General features: G+C 43.7%; 1 protein-coding gene across 1 annotated transcript; it reads right to left on the minus strand.

Annotated features, from left to right (window-relative positions):
- Positions 1–16674: 16674 nt before the first annotated feature.
- On the minus strand, positions 16675–18493 carry LOC148026406 (uncharacterized). The gene has a single exon (XM_087690289.1). It carries the CDS (start codon positions 18490–18492, stop codon positions 16675–16677), a length of 1818 nt encoding a protein of 605 aa, XP_087546415.1. The 5' UTR covers position 18493.
- Between the last annotated feature and the right edge of the window lie 404 nt (positions 18494–18897).

Here is an 18897-nt window from a genome sequence, read left to right on the forward strand (position 1 = left end):
TATTTTGGGAACTTGCAAAGTATTATTACGATGGATTACCGTAGCTTCTCCATGATACTATTCGATGTGTAGTGGTTCAAAGTGGTACTTGGAGGAGCTGGAGCAACAGTTCGACGAGGTCCATCTGGATTTCTCGAAATAGATTCCGAAAAAAAATGGACGGATTTGTGTGACACCTTTATGTTGCCGACCCATTGTGAACAAGTGCAAAGAGTCATTTGCTTGCTAATTGTAATACGACATGGTTTATGTCACAATGGTTTGAACTTGCTTTGTACGTGTTTGTGAGCAGGTAATCTTCTATCCAAACCTCCGACAACCTCGATGGTGGTATGTTCTTCAACTCCTCGAAGTGCGAGAGTATATGATCAAAGCGATGATCCAGGCATAGATGAAGAAAATATGCAAATAGAGGGGTCGATATTACAAGGGGTGGAGGCCACCACAAGTTTGGAGCCCGCATCGGCTAACAATGATGGAAATACAGAAGTCCAAGAATTTTTTGAGAACGAGGCAAACTTGTTCTTTTGTGGTGACATGTCTATCGACCTTCCAGTATATGCAGAGTTGTGTCAGGAGATTAATATGGGACCATAGAAGACTTCATTCTTGGAGAATTGTATTACTCAATTCGTTGTTTAGATCTTCCATAAAGGTACATAAGATATGCATTTTAAGAGGGATATTTCAAAAATGATTTATATTACTGTGCTTTGTATAGTTTAAATTGATTATTCTAACACCATTTTTTATCTGTGCAGGTGATATTTTCAGGATGAGTCGAGGGATGAGCGATGAGGAGTTTCAGGACATGATGGCACGCATGTTTCCAGATTAGCTCGCGAGATTCAGAGAGATGACAGACCAAGAGCTGTCTCGTTTTTTGTCAGGGCGCTCTGCTAGATCTGCTTTAGCGCGATCAGATGCTTCAGCTTCGAGCAGACGATCTCGATAATCATGACTTAGGCCAGAGGGAGGGACTGCATCGGGATTAGGGGGTGCTGCTGTGGAGACACCGACGTGGTGTCTCCGTCTCGTCGTTCAGCTGGAGCTGCGTCACCTCCAGGATTTGTCACACTTGTGGGGACGTCTACTCCAGTTACTCCGGCTTTTGCGCAGCCGTCAGCAAGTGGCACCCCTTTTGGTGGCACCCCCTTTGGTGGCACCCCTTTGAGTGGCACTTCGAGTGAGAGTACCCCCGTCGGTACACCAGATGTACAGGGGTCTCTTGGATATGCCTAGGAGCGTGGACGGAGATGGGAGAGGACCCATCTTAGGCAGACTCTTAGGGGTTATGGATACCTAGTTGATAGTAGGTCAGGAGCCATCATCATGAATGATGAGGGGAGGAGGGTGATGGCTCACATGAGGGAGTTGTGCCAACAAGTTTTTCGACACAACGTCCTGGATCATTGGAAGAACATACCGGAGGGGAGCAAGGACTACATAGTAGCATCCTTGGACGAGGAGTTTCCGGTGCCAGCCGTAGTAGATAGATTCTCTACGGGCTGGATGATGGATTGCATGCATGCATACATGTCACATAGACGATCCGACGCACGCAAGGCAATCAAGAGTGGGGCTGCAAAGCCCGAGTGGTTAGATGTAAACGACTGGCGCCGACTGAGGGAGGAGGCTACAGATTTGCCAGGACGTTGGAGTCAGCAGCGGGAGGCGGCGAGGATACGACTCGAGGCCAGAGTGGTGCATCATCTTGGGAGTGGCGGCCACAGGACATATTTGGAGGACTTTGTAAGTTTCTCTTTTGTTTCGCTTATTTGTTTTTTTAAAATATTCTTTGTACTAACAATCATGTTTCTAACAGTTAGCATTTTGTTTTCTTTGCAGCACTCCATTACAAATCGCAATCCGCAAGGCCTTGAGACTCGATATGCAGAGAGGCACGGTCTCAATGCATTGATTGACCGATTGTATAGACGCGGCGGCCCTGTAAGTCACTCATCTTTCTTGTCCGTAGTTACCATGAGATATTTGAATGCATTATTGTATGGCGGATTGATATATTGTTGTTTCTTTTTCTGCAGAATCCGTTCGATGCTCCTTTGCGGCGGGACGAGCTTCCGGGGGACGAGGATTTCTAGCTCGCCCTTGGATCCTTGGAGCTCACACACCTTTAGTTTTTAGTCGCCTGATCTATGTAGACATTTTCTATGTATTAGTGATATCCTTTCATGATTGTACCAATTGCATTTTATGCGAACATGTATTTATTTCATGTATCAGTTTTATGATTTCAGTATACATTCTTTTTGTTTGCATGCGCTTTGTATGCAGTAGTACAGAAACTATTTTGTATGGCTCTTATACAGCACACAGCTGCCCTGCCACAAATTTTTTTCCCCTGTTACCGTCGCTATTTACATCGCAAATTTACTGCTCGTGTTGCTATTGGCCTCACTATGAGCATCGCAAATTTACTGGTTGCGTCGCCAATAGTGACATTTCTATGGCGTCGTCAATAACGATACTTTTTGCGATGACGGGGGCAAATTTTGTTGTTTGTATTTTCGTCGCTTTAAACGTCGGTATAAGGTCTATATCTTGTAGTATCAAAGGTTAAATCTTTGGTCTTAGAAAAATAATAAACTTCTAGCTTGGTATATAAATCTTTATTTTATGATATGAAAGTTCATTTAGCTAGTCAAAGTGCGAAGCTAGTTGATTTTGGCCAAAGCCAATATCCATCTTGTCCATATATTGTCAAGATAGATAGAAATTTTGAACAAAAGATATTTATATATCATGCATATACATACAGAAAATGTAAATGGGGTGAGTAATTATTTAATATACTTGTGTCTATTGGTTTACACAAAAAAAAGAACTATCACATCATAGGTTATCCAAACTTATTTCTATATGGTATTAGATCAAGTTATTAAACCACAACTAGTTAGTGGTGACTCTTTTAAGGTCATAGTTCATGAAACTTATACATGCCACTTTAAATTATGCTATATTTAAAAGAAAAAACTCATATTATAATATCTTCAAATCCATAACATTATAAATTTTGGCCATGATAACATATTTTCATATAATGTTTAAGGCTCTTGTATTCTAAGTTCTCTCTCCACTCCTTCAAACCTTTGTATTCTTACATTAAACTTGGAAATTTCCTAGGTATATACTAGTTAAGCCTACTTGATGTTTCCACCACCATACAACATCATCTTTTGTTAGTATGCTAGAAAAGATAGAGGTGAAATCCAAATCTCCTAAGAGCCACATAGCTTATATTCATTATTTAAGCTCTCAAGATGTGTGATCTCACATTTGTAACATACAAAGTGCCCTTTAAAGATAAACATAAACATAATGCTCTCTTTCATTCACAAAAGTAAGACATTCATTAAAAGTAGGACTTGAAAAATTGTAACGTGTCCACCTGTTTGCTGGTAGGACACGTCTTAGCAACCCATCGGGAAGAGAGTCCAGAAAGTGCCACTTGGCACTCCCATGGAATGTCACGGGGTTTGCGATCTAGGTCTTTCCAAGTCTGCCACGAAGCGGAAGCATTCCGGCCATTCCCACTTAGGACCGACCTAAATCAGGGTTTTCCTAATGGTCAAGTTCCTAGAAGATAACTAGATTCGAACCCCAAATGAACTACTTTACGCAGAAACATCAGGGTCGAAGTGGATTTATACTGCACTTGGTTCAAGGAGAATGGAAAACGAGAGGGATGCGAAGCTCGACCTCTCAGCCCGTAAGGCATAGTCCCATTCTGTTTCCCTAAAACAATATAAATCGGGAATCTAGCTTTCTAGATTCTAGGTCTTCGTTACCTTGTTGTCAATTCCATTGAGAAAAGTTCTCGGCCAACTGGGACCACCCTTCTGTAGGACGGACCCATGGTCACATCCACCTCACTTTCCTCAGGTTGCTTCAGTTATCTAATTACCTACCACATTTAGTTTGACAAGCAAAAACAACTTCCTTAATTAGCTAATTAATCACTGGTTCCTTCAGGTAACTTAAGCACTGACATAGAAAAACAATGTCAAACAAGTTCCTTTTCAACAATTGATCTTATTTATCAGTCTTTGGAATACATCATATAATCCAGCCTGAAGGCTAATCCATAATCTGCTCGTAGGCTAATTCATAATCCACCCGAAGGCAATTCTAGCAATCCTCAGGGATTGCTATTCCAAGTTTCCACCCGTAGACTAGTATGTGGGCCTCGAGATCCAATCTCGAGTCACGTCGGCCTCTTGTGTAGGACTTGGAGGCAAGGGATTTACGGCCAGAGCCCCCCTGGCACCCAAGCGTCCTCCTGCTCCAAGTAGCACCCACGGAGAGACCTCTTGCAACGAGTTCGGTCCACGTATCCGGCATGGCTAACAACCCCCTTGGATAGGGTCAGGCAGACAGTCGGGGGTAACTAATGCTGCCTCTCCCTCTAGGCCTTCACCCTGAAGCATTAATTATTTTTCCAGCTTTAGTTCCTTGAGCAAAGAACTACAAACAGTGCTCCTAAGTGTACAAACACAAGCATTCGAGTGGTCGTTTATACGGCCAACTGCTAAGGTGTGAATCCTTCTCTTCGAATACATTTAGCATTCGATCTGGGATTAATTGCGACTTGGCAAGATCCCCAGGGTTTCATTGCTTGTTTACCCTTTTTTCCTTGGGTTAGGGTTTATACCCAGTTAACCCAAATTGTTTCCACCTGACGTTTTCTTAAATTAAAGACAATAATTCCTAGGCAACCTCGTCACCCTAACTTGATTGGTCAATTGCTTGCTAGGCAATTCATAATTACCCTAACTTGGCAAATCAGCCTCAAAGAAGGGTGATGTAGCAGGATGTCTACTCATCCTCTAGAAAATTAGGCTTGTACTTAGAACTCGCCAACCTTGTCCTAAGGAATGGCAATTCTACTTTGTGATTTAGACACAAAACCATGCGATGTTGCAACTTGTTGCACGAGACAAGCGTCGCACCTAACTTGTGGGATTATTTCTCCCATCACACGGTATTCCTGGGTCAAGAATACTCTGGTCAAGATGTAGGGTTTGGGAGTCCTCTTGACCCAACCCAAACCTTAACCCTGCTAGACCAATAGTCGTTTTGACCTTAGGGTTTCTAAAATTCATACAGAAGTCTAGTATTTGGTCAATTTATCCTTAGGGTAAAAACCCTAGATCGTTCTTGCATGGGCGTTTAACTAACCCAAACATTCCGTGAATGTGGATAGGACCTTTGAGGTTGGAAATATTAAGTCAATTTTTCGAGTGCGATACTAGGTAGAATTTTATCGCGGCTTAGCTCTACCTAGCGCATTGAGGTGATCATCATTTGAGTTACACCATTACAAGTGATTTACCTAATTGATCTAATTGTCTTGCAACAAGAGGTGATATTTCCTTAGAGATGTAAATACTTTTCCCAAAAGATGTAAATAATTGCAAGATATAACTTTCCATGCAAATATGCGATTCTTAGACTTTTTCCTTCTATGCAGCTATAAGATCTACAATGATCGTTACTTTTCCTTGCCTAAACTATAATGATTGACAATTTAGAGCTACCTGTATAAACCCTACGTTGATTTTCATCAAGAACTATGCCTATAAACCCTTTGTTTAATGCATTGAATTCAAGCTTTAACATGAAAATGCATCCTTTCCTAAATACAAACTTCGATAAAAGAACTCCATGCATGAGCAAATGCCATGAGACCATTTATGATTTAACCTGTCCTTTAGCACTTAACCGACCTAAAATGTAACCATCCCCGCATGCAATTTGCAAGTTCACAATTCCTTTCCATGCATTGCAACGATTTGGACACGTCCATGACTTTAATTCATACATGCATCATATGACAGAAGCTCTATCCTTCTTGGCACGATATCATCTTCTAAGTTATGCATTATACGTTCAAGAAGATTGCAACCTGATCATGAAAGTGCAAACAATTTCAAATGCACGACATGCAGCTAAATCTTGTAAGATGAATGAATAAATGCATTCATAACTTCCCCACGAAAATTAAACGTGCCTAATGCATCCCTTTCATGCGGAATTTTTTTTAAAGAAGAACCTAGGCATTGAGGTTCGAGGTGTTGTCCATAAGTGTGCTCAGGGTAGAAGCTCCTGCGTGTGCTCCTCTTGCCTTTAGCTTCGGAGCCATTGACGCAGTAGATTTTTGGCGTAGTGAACTTTCCCCTGGCTTCATACGCGTTTCGAAGTCTCTTTCTGCCCGGGGTTCCCTTCTTTTGCGCAGGAATGGGCCTTACAGTCACAGTTTTTGAAAAATTCGAGAGGTGTGGATGAATAAGGCTTATGGAAGCCTTGTTTAGAAGCTTCTAAAGAAGCTTCCAAGCTTCTGTTCCACAGAATGATGTGAAGAGAGAAAGATATGATGGAGGAGATGATGATGAGGATAATGATTATGATGATGATGATGATGATGATGATGGAGGTGGCGCGGTAGCAATGGCATGGCAGCAGCGGCCCGTGGTGGCAATATGGCGACGGCAGCTTCTCTGGCGGGCAGCACGCCGCAGTCCCCATGATCCCTCCTCCCCCCTCAATCTTAAGGGGAGGGGTTCTTATAGGCTTTAGGGGGGGGGGGGGGGGGGAGGAATAGCCACACATGTGGTTAGTTTTCATGCCTCCTCCTCCCCCCGTGCTCTCCTACTCCACACCCACTCTTCTCCACTCCCTCTCCCCCACCATGCAATGGCTGAAGGGGAGGGGGTTATTAATAAAAAAATTTGCACTAAATTATCCATTATCCTTTTTCCTTTCCTATGAAGGGTGTTCCTGCGTGGGCTTGCGGTTTCATGCCACGGTCTTCCATACACGACAGGGAGCTGGAGTTTATTAATGCGCGTGGAGTAAGCACTTAGCCACCAACATTTTACGATGCGGGAGATTACTTTGGGTTGCATTTTTGCGCGGGGTGTGCGGGGTTTAGGGTTGATAAATATTTCATGTGGAAATATTACATTCTCTCCCCCTTAGAGGAATCGAGATTTCCTCATCTCGAGAATAACTGGGGGTATTGTTGGTTGAGAGTAATTTCATCCATCCAAGTGGCATCCTCTTCAGGATAATCTTTCCACTGGACGAGGTATTCTCTCAAGGTTCTGGATCTCAATTGCCTCTCCCTAACATCTAAGATCCTATCAGGCCGTAGCTCAAGGACTCCTTGGCTAGGCATTACAATTTGTTGATCATCAAGTACGTGACTAGGGTTAGGCACATACTTCTTCAGTAGGCTGATATGGAATACATTATGGACTTTTAGGTTTTTAGGGAGTTGCAGTCTGTAAGCATTAGGCCCTAGGCACTTGAGGATCTTGTAGGGTCCACAATACCTTGGACTTAGCTTTTTACATTCCCCCAAGGATAGGGAACTCTTCTTTGGACGTACGCGAATGAAGACCATATCACCATCAACGAAGGATCTGTCTTGATGTTTCAGGTCCGCGTAAGCCTTCTGTCTGTCCTTGGCGGCTTGGATGTCTTGTCTTATTGACTTGATTTGGTCATCCATGTCTTCCAGCATCTGCTTTGAAGCTTCAACCCTCAAGGTTGGATCCGAAAAGTTTAAAGGACTACGGTAGTTGTGCCCATACAATGCTTGAAAAGGGGTCATCTGTGTTGAGAGAGAGAGAGAGTACGAGAGACGTCCACAAGACATGCTCCCAAAGAATGATTCATATTGATGTAGAGTTAGTATATATAGGTAAGACCCAAGTCAAGTGAGAGATGATATATATAGTTGTAACATCCTCACTCAAACAAAGGTCTCTGGCTGCGAGTGAAAAAACCCTTAGGGAGAACAAGGGAAAAACCCGAGCCCCTACACATACCTACAATACAAAAATGATTTACTATAAAGTTTTCTTAAATACAATGATACATGCCTCAATCAGTGAGACAAGAACTTGGAACAATACCAAGTGCATGTCTTAATGAGCTAAAGCGAGCTTCACTAAGAGCTTTTGTGAAGATGTCTACAACCATTTGATCACTGGGACAATGCTCCACCATAATGGAACCTTTCTTGACTTCATGTCAAACATAATGATAATGAATAGCAATATGCTTTGATTTACTATGTTGTATATAGTCTTTGGTAAGACTAATAGCACTTTGGTTATCGCATCGAAGAGGTGTACTAGATGATGAAGGATGTCCCAAATCTACAAGTAGTTGTCGAAGCCAAACTAGCTCGCGAGCTGCTAATGATGCAGCAACATATTCGGCTTCAGTTGTAGAAACCGCAACACATTGTTGTTTCTTGCTGGACCAAGAAACCAAACATCCATTTACAAAGAAACAATTCCCACTTGTAGATCGCATGGATAAGTGTGAACTTGCCCAATCAGCGTCTGTATATCCAATAAGGCCAAGAGAAGTTGAAGAAGATAAAGAAGAATCCTCTCGACGACGATAAATAAGACCAAATTCCTTAGTACCCTTGAGGTACTTAAGAATACGTTTTACAGTACTCCAATGAATAGTGGAAGGGGAAGAAAGATACTGTCCCAAAAAATTAGCTACAAATAAAATATCTGGTCTTGTGTTTAAACCAATAAATTGAAGACAACCAACAAGATTAGCAAAAGGTTGATGAATGGCTGATTGTTCATTGCGTGTTGTAGATGTACCCTTGGTAGAGCTTGAAAGAATGGGAGTGTTGGCAGAGTGCGCATTTGTCAACCCAAACTTCTTAACAATATCATCAATAAACTTTGTTTGGCGAAGAAGAAGAATGCCTTGTTGTCGGTGTCGTTGAACTTGAATACCCAAACAAGAATGTATCTCACCAAGATCCACAATTTCAAATGCAGTCGATAAAAGCTTCTTCATAGCATCCAAAAAAGCAATATTATTTGACACAAGAATAGTATCATCAACATATAGAGCAAGAATAATAAAATATTTATCCTCCCTTTTGATGTAAAGATTTGGGTCAGCAAAACATGCAACAAAACCTTTAGATGTGAGGAACTGATCAATCTTAATATACCAAGCACAAGAGGCTTGCTTCAATCCATATAATGCACGATGAAGCTGGCATACAAGATGCTCCTTTCCTGCAATCATAAAACCTTCAGGTTGCTCCATATAGATTTCTTCTTCAAGATCTCCATTGAGAAAAGCCGTTTTAACATCCATTTGGTGAATTTCTAGATCAAATAGTGTTGCAAAAGCCAAAATCATACAAACAGTTGTGGAGCGCACAACGGGAGAAAATGTTTCTTGATAATCTACTCCTGCAACCTGTGAGCAACCTTTTGCAACAAGTCGTGCTTTGAACTTATCAAACGAACCATCAGCTTTGGTCTTGGTTTTATAAACCCATTTACATTTGATAGGAACACGATTTGGGGGGAGTTCAGCAAGAATCCATGTACCTTTGGAGATTAAAGAATCGTACTCAGCTTGCATAGCTTCTTGCCATTGATCCCTTTGAGACGAATTGATAGCTTCCATATACGATATTGGATCCTCTTGGACAGACATAGCATCATCAAAGACATCATATTCAATAGAATAGAATCCATGTTCTATCTCAATAGGAAGATCAACATAGATCTCCAAATTTTCATCAATCTTCTTTGGAGGTGAAGGAGGTTTATGATCATCAGAATTAGTAGAATCACAAAGCAAGTAAGGAAATGCACTAAGCAAAGACTGTGTATCATCTAAAACATCTGACGACCATGTGCCACCCATAGTCTTCTCATCAAATATAGCATCACGACTAATGATAACCTTTTGAGAAGAAGGATCATAAAATTTGTAACCTTTGGAATGATCTGAATAACCAAGAAAAATAACCTTCAAACCTGGAGGATCCAACTTATATCGAGTATCCTTGGGCACATGAATGTAAGCAATGCAGCCAAATGTGCGAAAGTGAGAGACTGAAGGTGTCTTCCTTGTCCAAATTGTTATAGGAAGCAGGTGCAGTAGTTGTAAGATGATTTTGAATAAAAACAGCTGTTAGAAGTGCTTCAGTCCAAAACTTTCGAGACAAACCAGAGTGTATAAGCATGCAACGTATAGCATTAAGAATCGTGCGATTTTTGCGCTCAGCAACACCATTTTGCTGAGAAGAATAAGGAACTGTAAAATCATGATGAATACCTTGATCCTTACAGAAGTCATCAAATAGATTGGATACATATTCACCGCCATTGTCACTGCGAAGTGTCTTTATAGAGAATCCAGTTTGAAGCTCCACACTTATCTTGTATTGTTTAAATATAGTTAAAGCCTCAGACTTATGTCGAAGAAGATAGACATGTGTGTACCGTGAGAAATCATCAATGAAAGTTATAAAATATCGATATTGAGACTTTGAGGCAGGAAAAGGACCGCAAATATCGGTATGAACCAAATCCAAGAGAGCACAGGAATGTGATGAAGTAGAAGTGTGGAAAGGCGAACGATGGTGTCTTCCAAGTGTACAATACTCACATATTCCCATACGTGGATGAGATTTAAGATCCATACCTTGCACAAGACCATGACGATGAAGATCAAGAATTTTGGCAAAATCGGAGTGTGCAAATCGTTGATGCCATAATTTGCAATCTGCATCTCTAGGGGCAGTAACAACATTTGCAACTGTATTGTTCAATGATAGCTCAAATATGCAACTGTATCGTTCAATGATAGCTCAAATAGATTACCATGTCAAGGAGCCACTGCTATAGTATGCCCGTCTTTCTCTATACGACATTGATTATGATCAAAGCCAACAAACAAACCAAGATCAACTAGACGAGCAACAGAAAGAAGATTTCTTTGCAAATCTAGAACATGAAGAACTCCTCTTAATATTCTAGTGGATGAAATAGTCCCCAGATATAAATCACCCACTCCTTTGACTTGACAAGTCGTATCATCCGCAAGGTAAATAAACTTCTTGACAGGAAGAGAATGATAATTGTGAAGCCACTGTGATTGGTATGCCATGTTTCCAGTGGCACCTGAATCAACGATGAATAGAGAACCATCATGAACATGAAGTACCTTTTCTGGAGAGATATCATAATGGACGAAATTGAGCTCCTGATGAGTATATCATCATCAGTTATAGTTTGTTGAACAATATAAGCTCGAGAACGTTCTTCATCATATCTGCGTTTATAACAACGGCGAGATGGATGATCTGTATGTGCACAATAATCACACGTAGGAAAACTTTTGGACAAGCGAGGTTGCTTTGTAGTAACTCCATGCTCCTCATCATATTGACATGCCCAGCAATCAGAAGCCACATGACCTTTCTTATCACAATAAGAACAATGCTTGTTAGGATAAGCAAGACGAGAAGATCTACTACCTGGATTAGGGCGTCCACCCTGCTGAAAACGTGAAGCAGGACGCTTGCGAGCAACAAAAGCAGCATCAAAATCCCTTTGTTCGCGAGTGACCAAAACAGCATCAGATTTTTCCAAATGATGCTCATGACGTTGAGAATATTCAATAAGAGATATACATGCTTTGTCAAAGTGGATATCATCCTTGTTAGACAAAATAGTGATGATATTGTCATATAAAGGATCTTTGATGGTATGAAGAAGTTGAGTAACAATCTGATTTTTAGCAACAGGAGTGCCAGCAGCACCAAGCTGATTGATAATGTCTTTAAAAGCCTCGATATGAGAGTGCATAGAAATACCAACCTTATATTGAAGATTCTTCAAACAAGTTTGGAGATATAAAATTTCGGTGACCGATTTCTTCTCAAACGTTGAGATAAGATACTCCCAAACAGCATGAGAGGTTTCCAGATGAAAGACATCCAACATAAGTGAGTCAGGAAGTGCAGACAATATATAACGACGAGCTGCTTTGTCAGGATGAATCCAATCAGTATGATCAATTTTCCATTGTTCAAATAATGGACCATCAGTAATCACAGAATTGTTATTCATCACATCAATAGGTTGAACTGGGCAAGACAGGTCGCCCAAAACAATATCAAATAATTCGTCATCTTCAAGAATTAGCATCATCTTTGCTTTCTACCCAGAAAAGCCTTGTCCTTGGAAGAAGGGAACCGAACGCTGGCCAGATGGATATCCATTAACAATTATGCAATTGGCCATGCCTGTATGTCGAGAGAAAACAAATAAGATGAGATCACAGAATCTACAAACCATGATCAAGACGAGCGTAGTTGAGATGCATGACAATCAAAATAGGGATATGCACGTAAGAACAACGAAAAGTATTGAGTGACTAAAAAGAAAGCCCGAAATAGAGAGGCGTAACGTGCAAGACGAGATGACGCATATAAGAAAAGTGCTATTTCGGTCGAGCAAAGAACGTGAACGATAATAAAACATCGCTAAAAATAGCAAGATGTTTGCTTGTCGTAATCAATATCATTAACGAAGACGAGCGATTAATAAACTGTAATTGGGGATTAACGAACGGTAATTAGAAATACAGTTTTAAATAAACAATCGTAGATTCGAGCAGAATTGCTGTCTTGAATCCTGAACTGTCATAACTTTTGGTCCAGAACTCCGATTGACAAGCGATTTTGACAGGATTCGAGAGCACGACGAGAGCTACGCACCTGGTTTTTTTTAAAAAGACAAAATTAACTAATACTTCTAATTTGAACAAGTTTATGTATCAAATCATCACTTGTGCAAAGAATTCAATCAAGTATAAAGAATGAAACAACTTATCTTCCTTGTTGTTGCTACGCATCCATAGCTCTGATACCATGTTGAGAGAGAGAGAGAGAGAGTACGAGAGAGATACACAAGACATGCTCCCAAAGAATGATTCATATTGATGTAGAGTTAGTATATATAGGTGAGACCCAAGTCAAGTGAGAGATGATATATATAGTTGTAACAATCTGGATGCTTTGTTGGTAGGAAGCATTGTGGGCAAACTCAACCAGCGGTGTAGGGAAATATTGAATCCACTTTTTGGGTTCGCGACAGTAGTGTACCCTTAGCATATCCTCAATGACTTGGTTGACTTGCTCCATTTGATCATCGGTTTGGGGATGGTAAGCTGTACTGAAACAGAGTTGAGTCCCAATGGCCTCGAAGATGGCCCTCCAGAAGTGTGATGTGAAGAGAGAGTCACGATCACTGATGATTCTTCTGGGTAACCCATGCACTTGGAATATCTCCTTAATGAATAACCTTGAAATGTCTGAGGCTTTATAGTTTGTATTAACAGGGATAAGATGTGCAACCTTGGTAAGCATATCTACCACAACCATAATGGAGTTGTATCCTCCCTGAACTTGGGGCAGGCCAATAACAAAGTCCATACTAATGAATTCCCATTTCATTTGGGGAATGTCAAGTGGTTGCAATTTCCCAAGCATTTTGACATGTTCGGCCTTAATGCGTTGACAAGACAAACATTCCGTGACATATTTGAGAACGTCACCTTTAAGCCTCTCCCAATAATAGCTCTTTCTGACCGCATTAAGGGTCTTGGCATAGCCAGGATGTCCTGAGAAAGAGGAGTCATGGGCTTCCCAAAGTATCTTCTGTTTAAGTGACTGGCTTGCCGGTATACATAATCTTATCCTGTAGTAGACAAGTCTACTATTGATAGAGAATTCTAGATACTTTGTTTGTAGCTTCGGGTCTTGATCCTTGATAGGGATCTCCCTTAGCAATTTTTGATAGGTTGGATCATGGCATGCCTCTTCTTTAGCTAGGTCAAGGATTGGGTTGTTTGGCATGGATACCTTTGTGGCTAGAGATCTTGCTGTTTTGATGGATCTTGCAAAATCAGAGAATTTAGAAATGCTTTGCGAACTGAGTGCATCGACAACTATATTCTCCTTTCCAGGCCGGTATTTGATTTCAAAATCATATTCCTCCAGCACTTCGATCCATCGACATTCCCTCATATTGAGCTCATTCTGGGTAAAAATCCATTTAAGACTTTTATGATCTAACACTAAGGTGAACTTATTATCCAACAAGTAGTGTCTCCAAAGCTTGAGAGCATGGATGATAGCTAACAGCTCCAGATCATGGGTAGCATAGTTCCTTTCATGGCTCTTCAATTTCCTTGAAGAGTATGCTACAGGATGATCTTCTTGCATAAGCACACATCCTAAGGCAAGTGTGCTAGCATTAGTTATCACTTCAAACTCCTTACTAAGGCCTGGAAGTTTCAGGATAGGTGCTGATACCAAGCTTTACTTTAGTTTATCAAAGTTCGATTGTTCAGCAGGTGACCGTACAATTAATACTTGCTTCTTCAGTAGATTGGTCAGAGGAGTTGCAATCAAGGCATAGTTTTTGATAAAGACCCTGTACCATCCTGTCAATCCAAGAAAACTACGTATTTCTTTGACAGTTGTTGGTGTTGGCATTCCCCAAATGAAATGGGAATTCATTGGCCTTCCTCATACACATACTTGTTCTTCCTCATACACATACTTGTTCTTCTTGATCTTTCGACCGCTGACATGTAGGGTTGCGTTTGCGTGAGCTTCAACAAAGATGAACAGCTTCACGATCTTTAAGTCCTCCATCCACTTGATTCTCTTCAAGTTGGTTCGAAGGTACGCAAGTCGGTGGGCAGCTATGTAATAAATTCCTAAATCACCCGTCCATCTCCATTCCATGTACAGGGGTGAAGGATTGTAGATGCGGTCTAGGATATTCATCATACCTAGCTTTCATCGATAATCTGAAGCACACATCACAGTCATAAACATAACCTGGAACACTAAGAATTTGTTCCACGCTTTGCGACTCTGCAGGCCAGCATCGATAAGTAAGGTAAGAAAATGTTCTTAACAGCAACATTTGCTCTCTTCTCCTCATTAAGTTTCCTTGAAAATATTAGATCCTCGTTGGTTCACTTTGATACCAACTGTAACGTGTCCAAGTCTCTTTCTGCCCGGGGTTTCCTTCTTCTGTGCAAGAATGGGCCTTACAGTCGCGATTTTTGAAAAACCCGAGAGGTGTGGATGAATAAGGCTTATGGAAGCCTTGTTTAGAAGCTTCTAAAGAAGCTTCCAAGCTTTTGTTCCACAGAATGACGTGGAGAGAGAAAGAAATGATGGAGGAGATGATGATGAGGATAATGATTATGATGATGACGATGATGATGGTCGAGGTGGCGTGGCAGCAGCGGCCTGGCGGCAACGGCCTGTGACGGCAATATGGTGACGGTAGCTTCTCTGGCGGGCAGCACGACGCTGTCCCCATGATCCCTCATTTCCCCTCAAGCTTAAGGGGGGGAGGTTCTTATAGGTTTTAAGGGGGGGGAATAGCCACACATGTGGTTAGTTTGCATGTCTCCTCCTCCCCCCGTGCTCTCCTACTCCATACCCACTCTTCTCCACTCCCTCTCCCCCGCCGTGCAACGACTGAAGGGGAGGGGGTTATTAATAAAAAAAATTGCACTAAATTATCCATTATCATTTTGCCTTTCCCGTGAAGGGTGTTCCCGTGTGGACTTGCAGTTTCAAGCCACGGTCTTTCATACACGACACGGAGCTGGAGTTTATTAATGCGCGTGGAATAAGCACTTAGCCACCAACATTTTACAATGCGGGAGATTACTTTGGGTTGCATTTTTGCGCAGGGTGTGCGGGGTTTAGAGTCGATTAATTCCTGAAATCCTGAAATCTCTAATATTATAGAAATTCCTGAAATCTCTAATATGGTGTTGGTGAGAGCTACCAACCGGTAGGATAACTTTGGGATGGCAGCTGCCTTCTTTGGTGATCAAGCTAATTTTGATGAAGCTAAATGGAGATCACTCGGTCTAATTTGCGATGTAACCTTGAGATTTTTTTGGTTAAGTAGGAATGCATGTCTCTTCAAACAATGTTATAATCCAAAAACACATCTGACCACATGTATTCCCATGCTTCCTCTTTATCCACATCTTATGATGTGCAATCCACACCCAATACATTGGAAACTAGGTGCTTGTCTATCCCAGCTTCTTAAACAAGAGCTACTGTCAGTTCTTTACCCTTTGAAGTTCCAACATTGGATCTATAGACTATTTTGGGAAAAAGTTACCTTCTCAAGCCCGAGGCTTCGATGCATATTTACATTTTGTAAACACTTTTTACTCTTTTGGTAATATATGACCACGCATTACAAAAAAAAAGAGGTGAAATTTTGACATTTTCGACACGTTAACAAACTAAATGCTAATGGCCTAGTTGAAATTTTGTTTTGAGTCTTTTGTTTAAGAAAATGGAAGTGCGAAAGTTATATTGAGACAAGGTAGAGTATTTCTACAACTTTATCATAGGGAATCTCAGCCCTCAAATTTGAAGGGCTACCCAACTTTTCATTTAGAAGGTCTTAGAAGACCTCTCCTTTTCTTTTTAAAGAGTTTGGAAGGGCATATAATTATTTTTCTAAAATTCTTACCTTTCTTTTGAAGGGTAATATATGTATCACCCCTCTCTAGAAGGGCAAAACCCCCTTTGAAGGGTGTTGCAACCTTCAAATTTTAGGCCTAATAGGGATTGTTTTTTTGGATGGCTTTAGGAGAGAGAGGCTTGACAATGGAATCTTGCCCGATGTGGTTTTGTTTTGGCAATGGGCTTTCATCTCACGATCTTGTGCAGTACTGGATTAATGCAGAATGGATAATGGATTTACTTCGAAGGAGGATGTACTTTTAACACTATGCTGTATACTGCTAGCGCATTAGGCGCCGCCTGGTACATGCGGGGAGCGGGGTTCCGCAGAGGGCAGGATTGCCAGGGCGGTAGGAGGACACAGGGAAGGTGTTGAAGGGCTGCTGCGACGGGATGGGACCGGCCAGCTGATTGTCGGAGACGTTGAAGGAGGCCAGGCCTTGGAGGTGCGTCGCGAAGGCGACAGGGATGTTGCCGGACAGTTGGTTGTCCTGCAGCGACAGGAAGCGGAGGGAGTTACCGAGATTGGCCAGCTCTGTCGGGATGGCCCCGGAGAGGTTGTTGTAGGAGAGGTCCAGGCTCTGCAGGTTGGCGAGGGAGCCGAGCTCGGCTGGGATGACCCCCGTTAGGGCGTTGTATGAGAGGTCCAGGCTCTGCAGGTTGGCGTGGGAGCCGAGCTCGGCTGGGATGGCCCCGAAGAGGTTGTTGTATGAGAGGTCCAGGCTCTGCAGGTTGGCGAGGGAGCCGAGCTCGGATGGGATGACCCCCGTTAGGGCGTTGTATGAGAGGTCCAGGCTCTGCAGGTTGGCGTGGGAGCCGAGCTCGGCTGGGATGGCCCCGGAGAGGTTGTTGTATGAGAGGTCCAGGCTCTGCAGGTTGGCGAGGGAGCCGAGCTCGGATGGGATGACCCCCGTTAGGGCGTTGTATGAGAGATTCAGGCTCTGCAGGTTGGCGATGGAGCCGAGCTTGGGCGGGATGGTGCCTGTGAGGGCGTTGTGTGAGAGGTCGATGAGAGGAGTGACCTCGTTGGAGTTGTCGTCGGCTCCCTGAAGCTTCTTGAGGTTGGCCACCCACTGCGGGAAGGGACCCGACAGGCCGCAGGAGCTGAGGTGGAGCTCCCGGAGCTTGGGCAGGGTGGAGAGGCCCGATATGGCCGCCGACGAGGCGCTGCTGATGTCGCCCAGCGGGTTGCCGTCCAGGCGCACGACCTGCAGGCTGTGGAGGTTGCTCATGTCCTCGGGCAGGCCCCCGATTGCGTTGTGGTCCAGGTACAGGACGAAGAGGTTGGTGAGGTTGGTGGTGAAGGCGGCCGGGACCACGCCCGAGAGGTTGTTGAGGGCCAGGTCGGCGGTGAAGAGGTTGGAGAGGAGGCCGAAGGAGGGCGGGATGGACCCGCTGATGAGGTTGTTGGCGATGCGGATGTGCTGCAGGCTGGCCATGCCCCCGATGGCGCTGGGCAGCGGGCCGCTGAGCATGTTGTGGGACAGGTCGAGCACCCGGAGGCTGGTCAACTGGTCGAAGGACTCCGGGATGCCACCCGAGAGCGCGTTGTAGGACAGGTCGAGCTCCCGGAGGCCGCTGAGCTGCCCCAAGGACTCCGGGATGGCTCCCGTGAGGCCCCCCCCGCTGCCGCTGTCGGTCATCATGTTGGCTAGCGACAGCTGCTGGAGCTTGGTGAGCTTGCCCAGAGACGGAGGGATGCTACCCTGGAAGCTGTTCTCCTGCAGCTTGAGCAGCTGCAGCTCCGACAGGGAGCCCAGCAGGGGCGACAGCACCCCCTGCAGCCTGCCCCCCGAGAGGTCCAGCTGCACCACGCGGCCGCTGCTGGCCTCGCAGGTGACGCCCTCCCAGGAGCAGCAGTCGGACATGGACGCCGTCCACGCCGCCAGCTTCTGAGACGGGTCCTTGGCCACGGCCCCCTTGACGGCCAGAAGAGCCGCCCGGTCCTGCGCCACGCAGGCAGCTGCGGCCACCGAGGTGCCGGTTACGCAGTGCTGTATGATGAGCATGCTGAGGGCGATCGAGAATATCAAGGAAGCGACAGGAGTAGAGTTGCGAGGGCTACAGGTAATTATAACGCGGTGAACGTGGGAAGCCATCATCAATGGTATCCTATGCAGCAGCAGGAGGAGGAGGAGGCAAAGAAGCTAATAGTAAGACGACAGGCGGGTTGGTAATGTTTATGCAAGAAGAATACGCCCCGCCATTTATCATATCGAGTGTTGGGACGGCATTTCCCTGTCTGACGAGGTCTGATCAGGAAAGACCTTCGATTCTCACACCACGTAAAGTCTTTGATTGCAATTTGTCAAACTACAGAAGAAAAGCCTGCGAGTCGACTTTGCCACGGCCCAGTCAGCCCACGATCAGTGGCATCTCCAGACCGAACCTTCTCAAGTTCGCCTTGGCGAGCACTAGCAAGCCCGGCCGGCCTGCTGACTGCTGAGTCCTGACCGAGCTTCAGATCGTCTTGGTAGACGAGTTCCACCTCCCCAGCTTCCGTC

The sequence above is a fragment of the Lygodium microphyllum genome, chromosome 13 (genome assembly GCF_053477565.2).
Source record: "Lygodium microphyllum isolate KBCC chromosome 13, Lygodium_microphyllum_v1.1.10, whole genome shotgun sequence".
Classification (NCBI taxonomy): domain Eukaryota; kingdom Viridiplantae; phylum Streptophyta; class Polypodiopsida; order Schizaeales; family Lygodiaceae; genus Lygodium; species Lygodium microphyllum.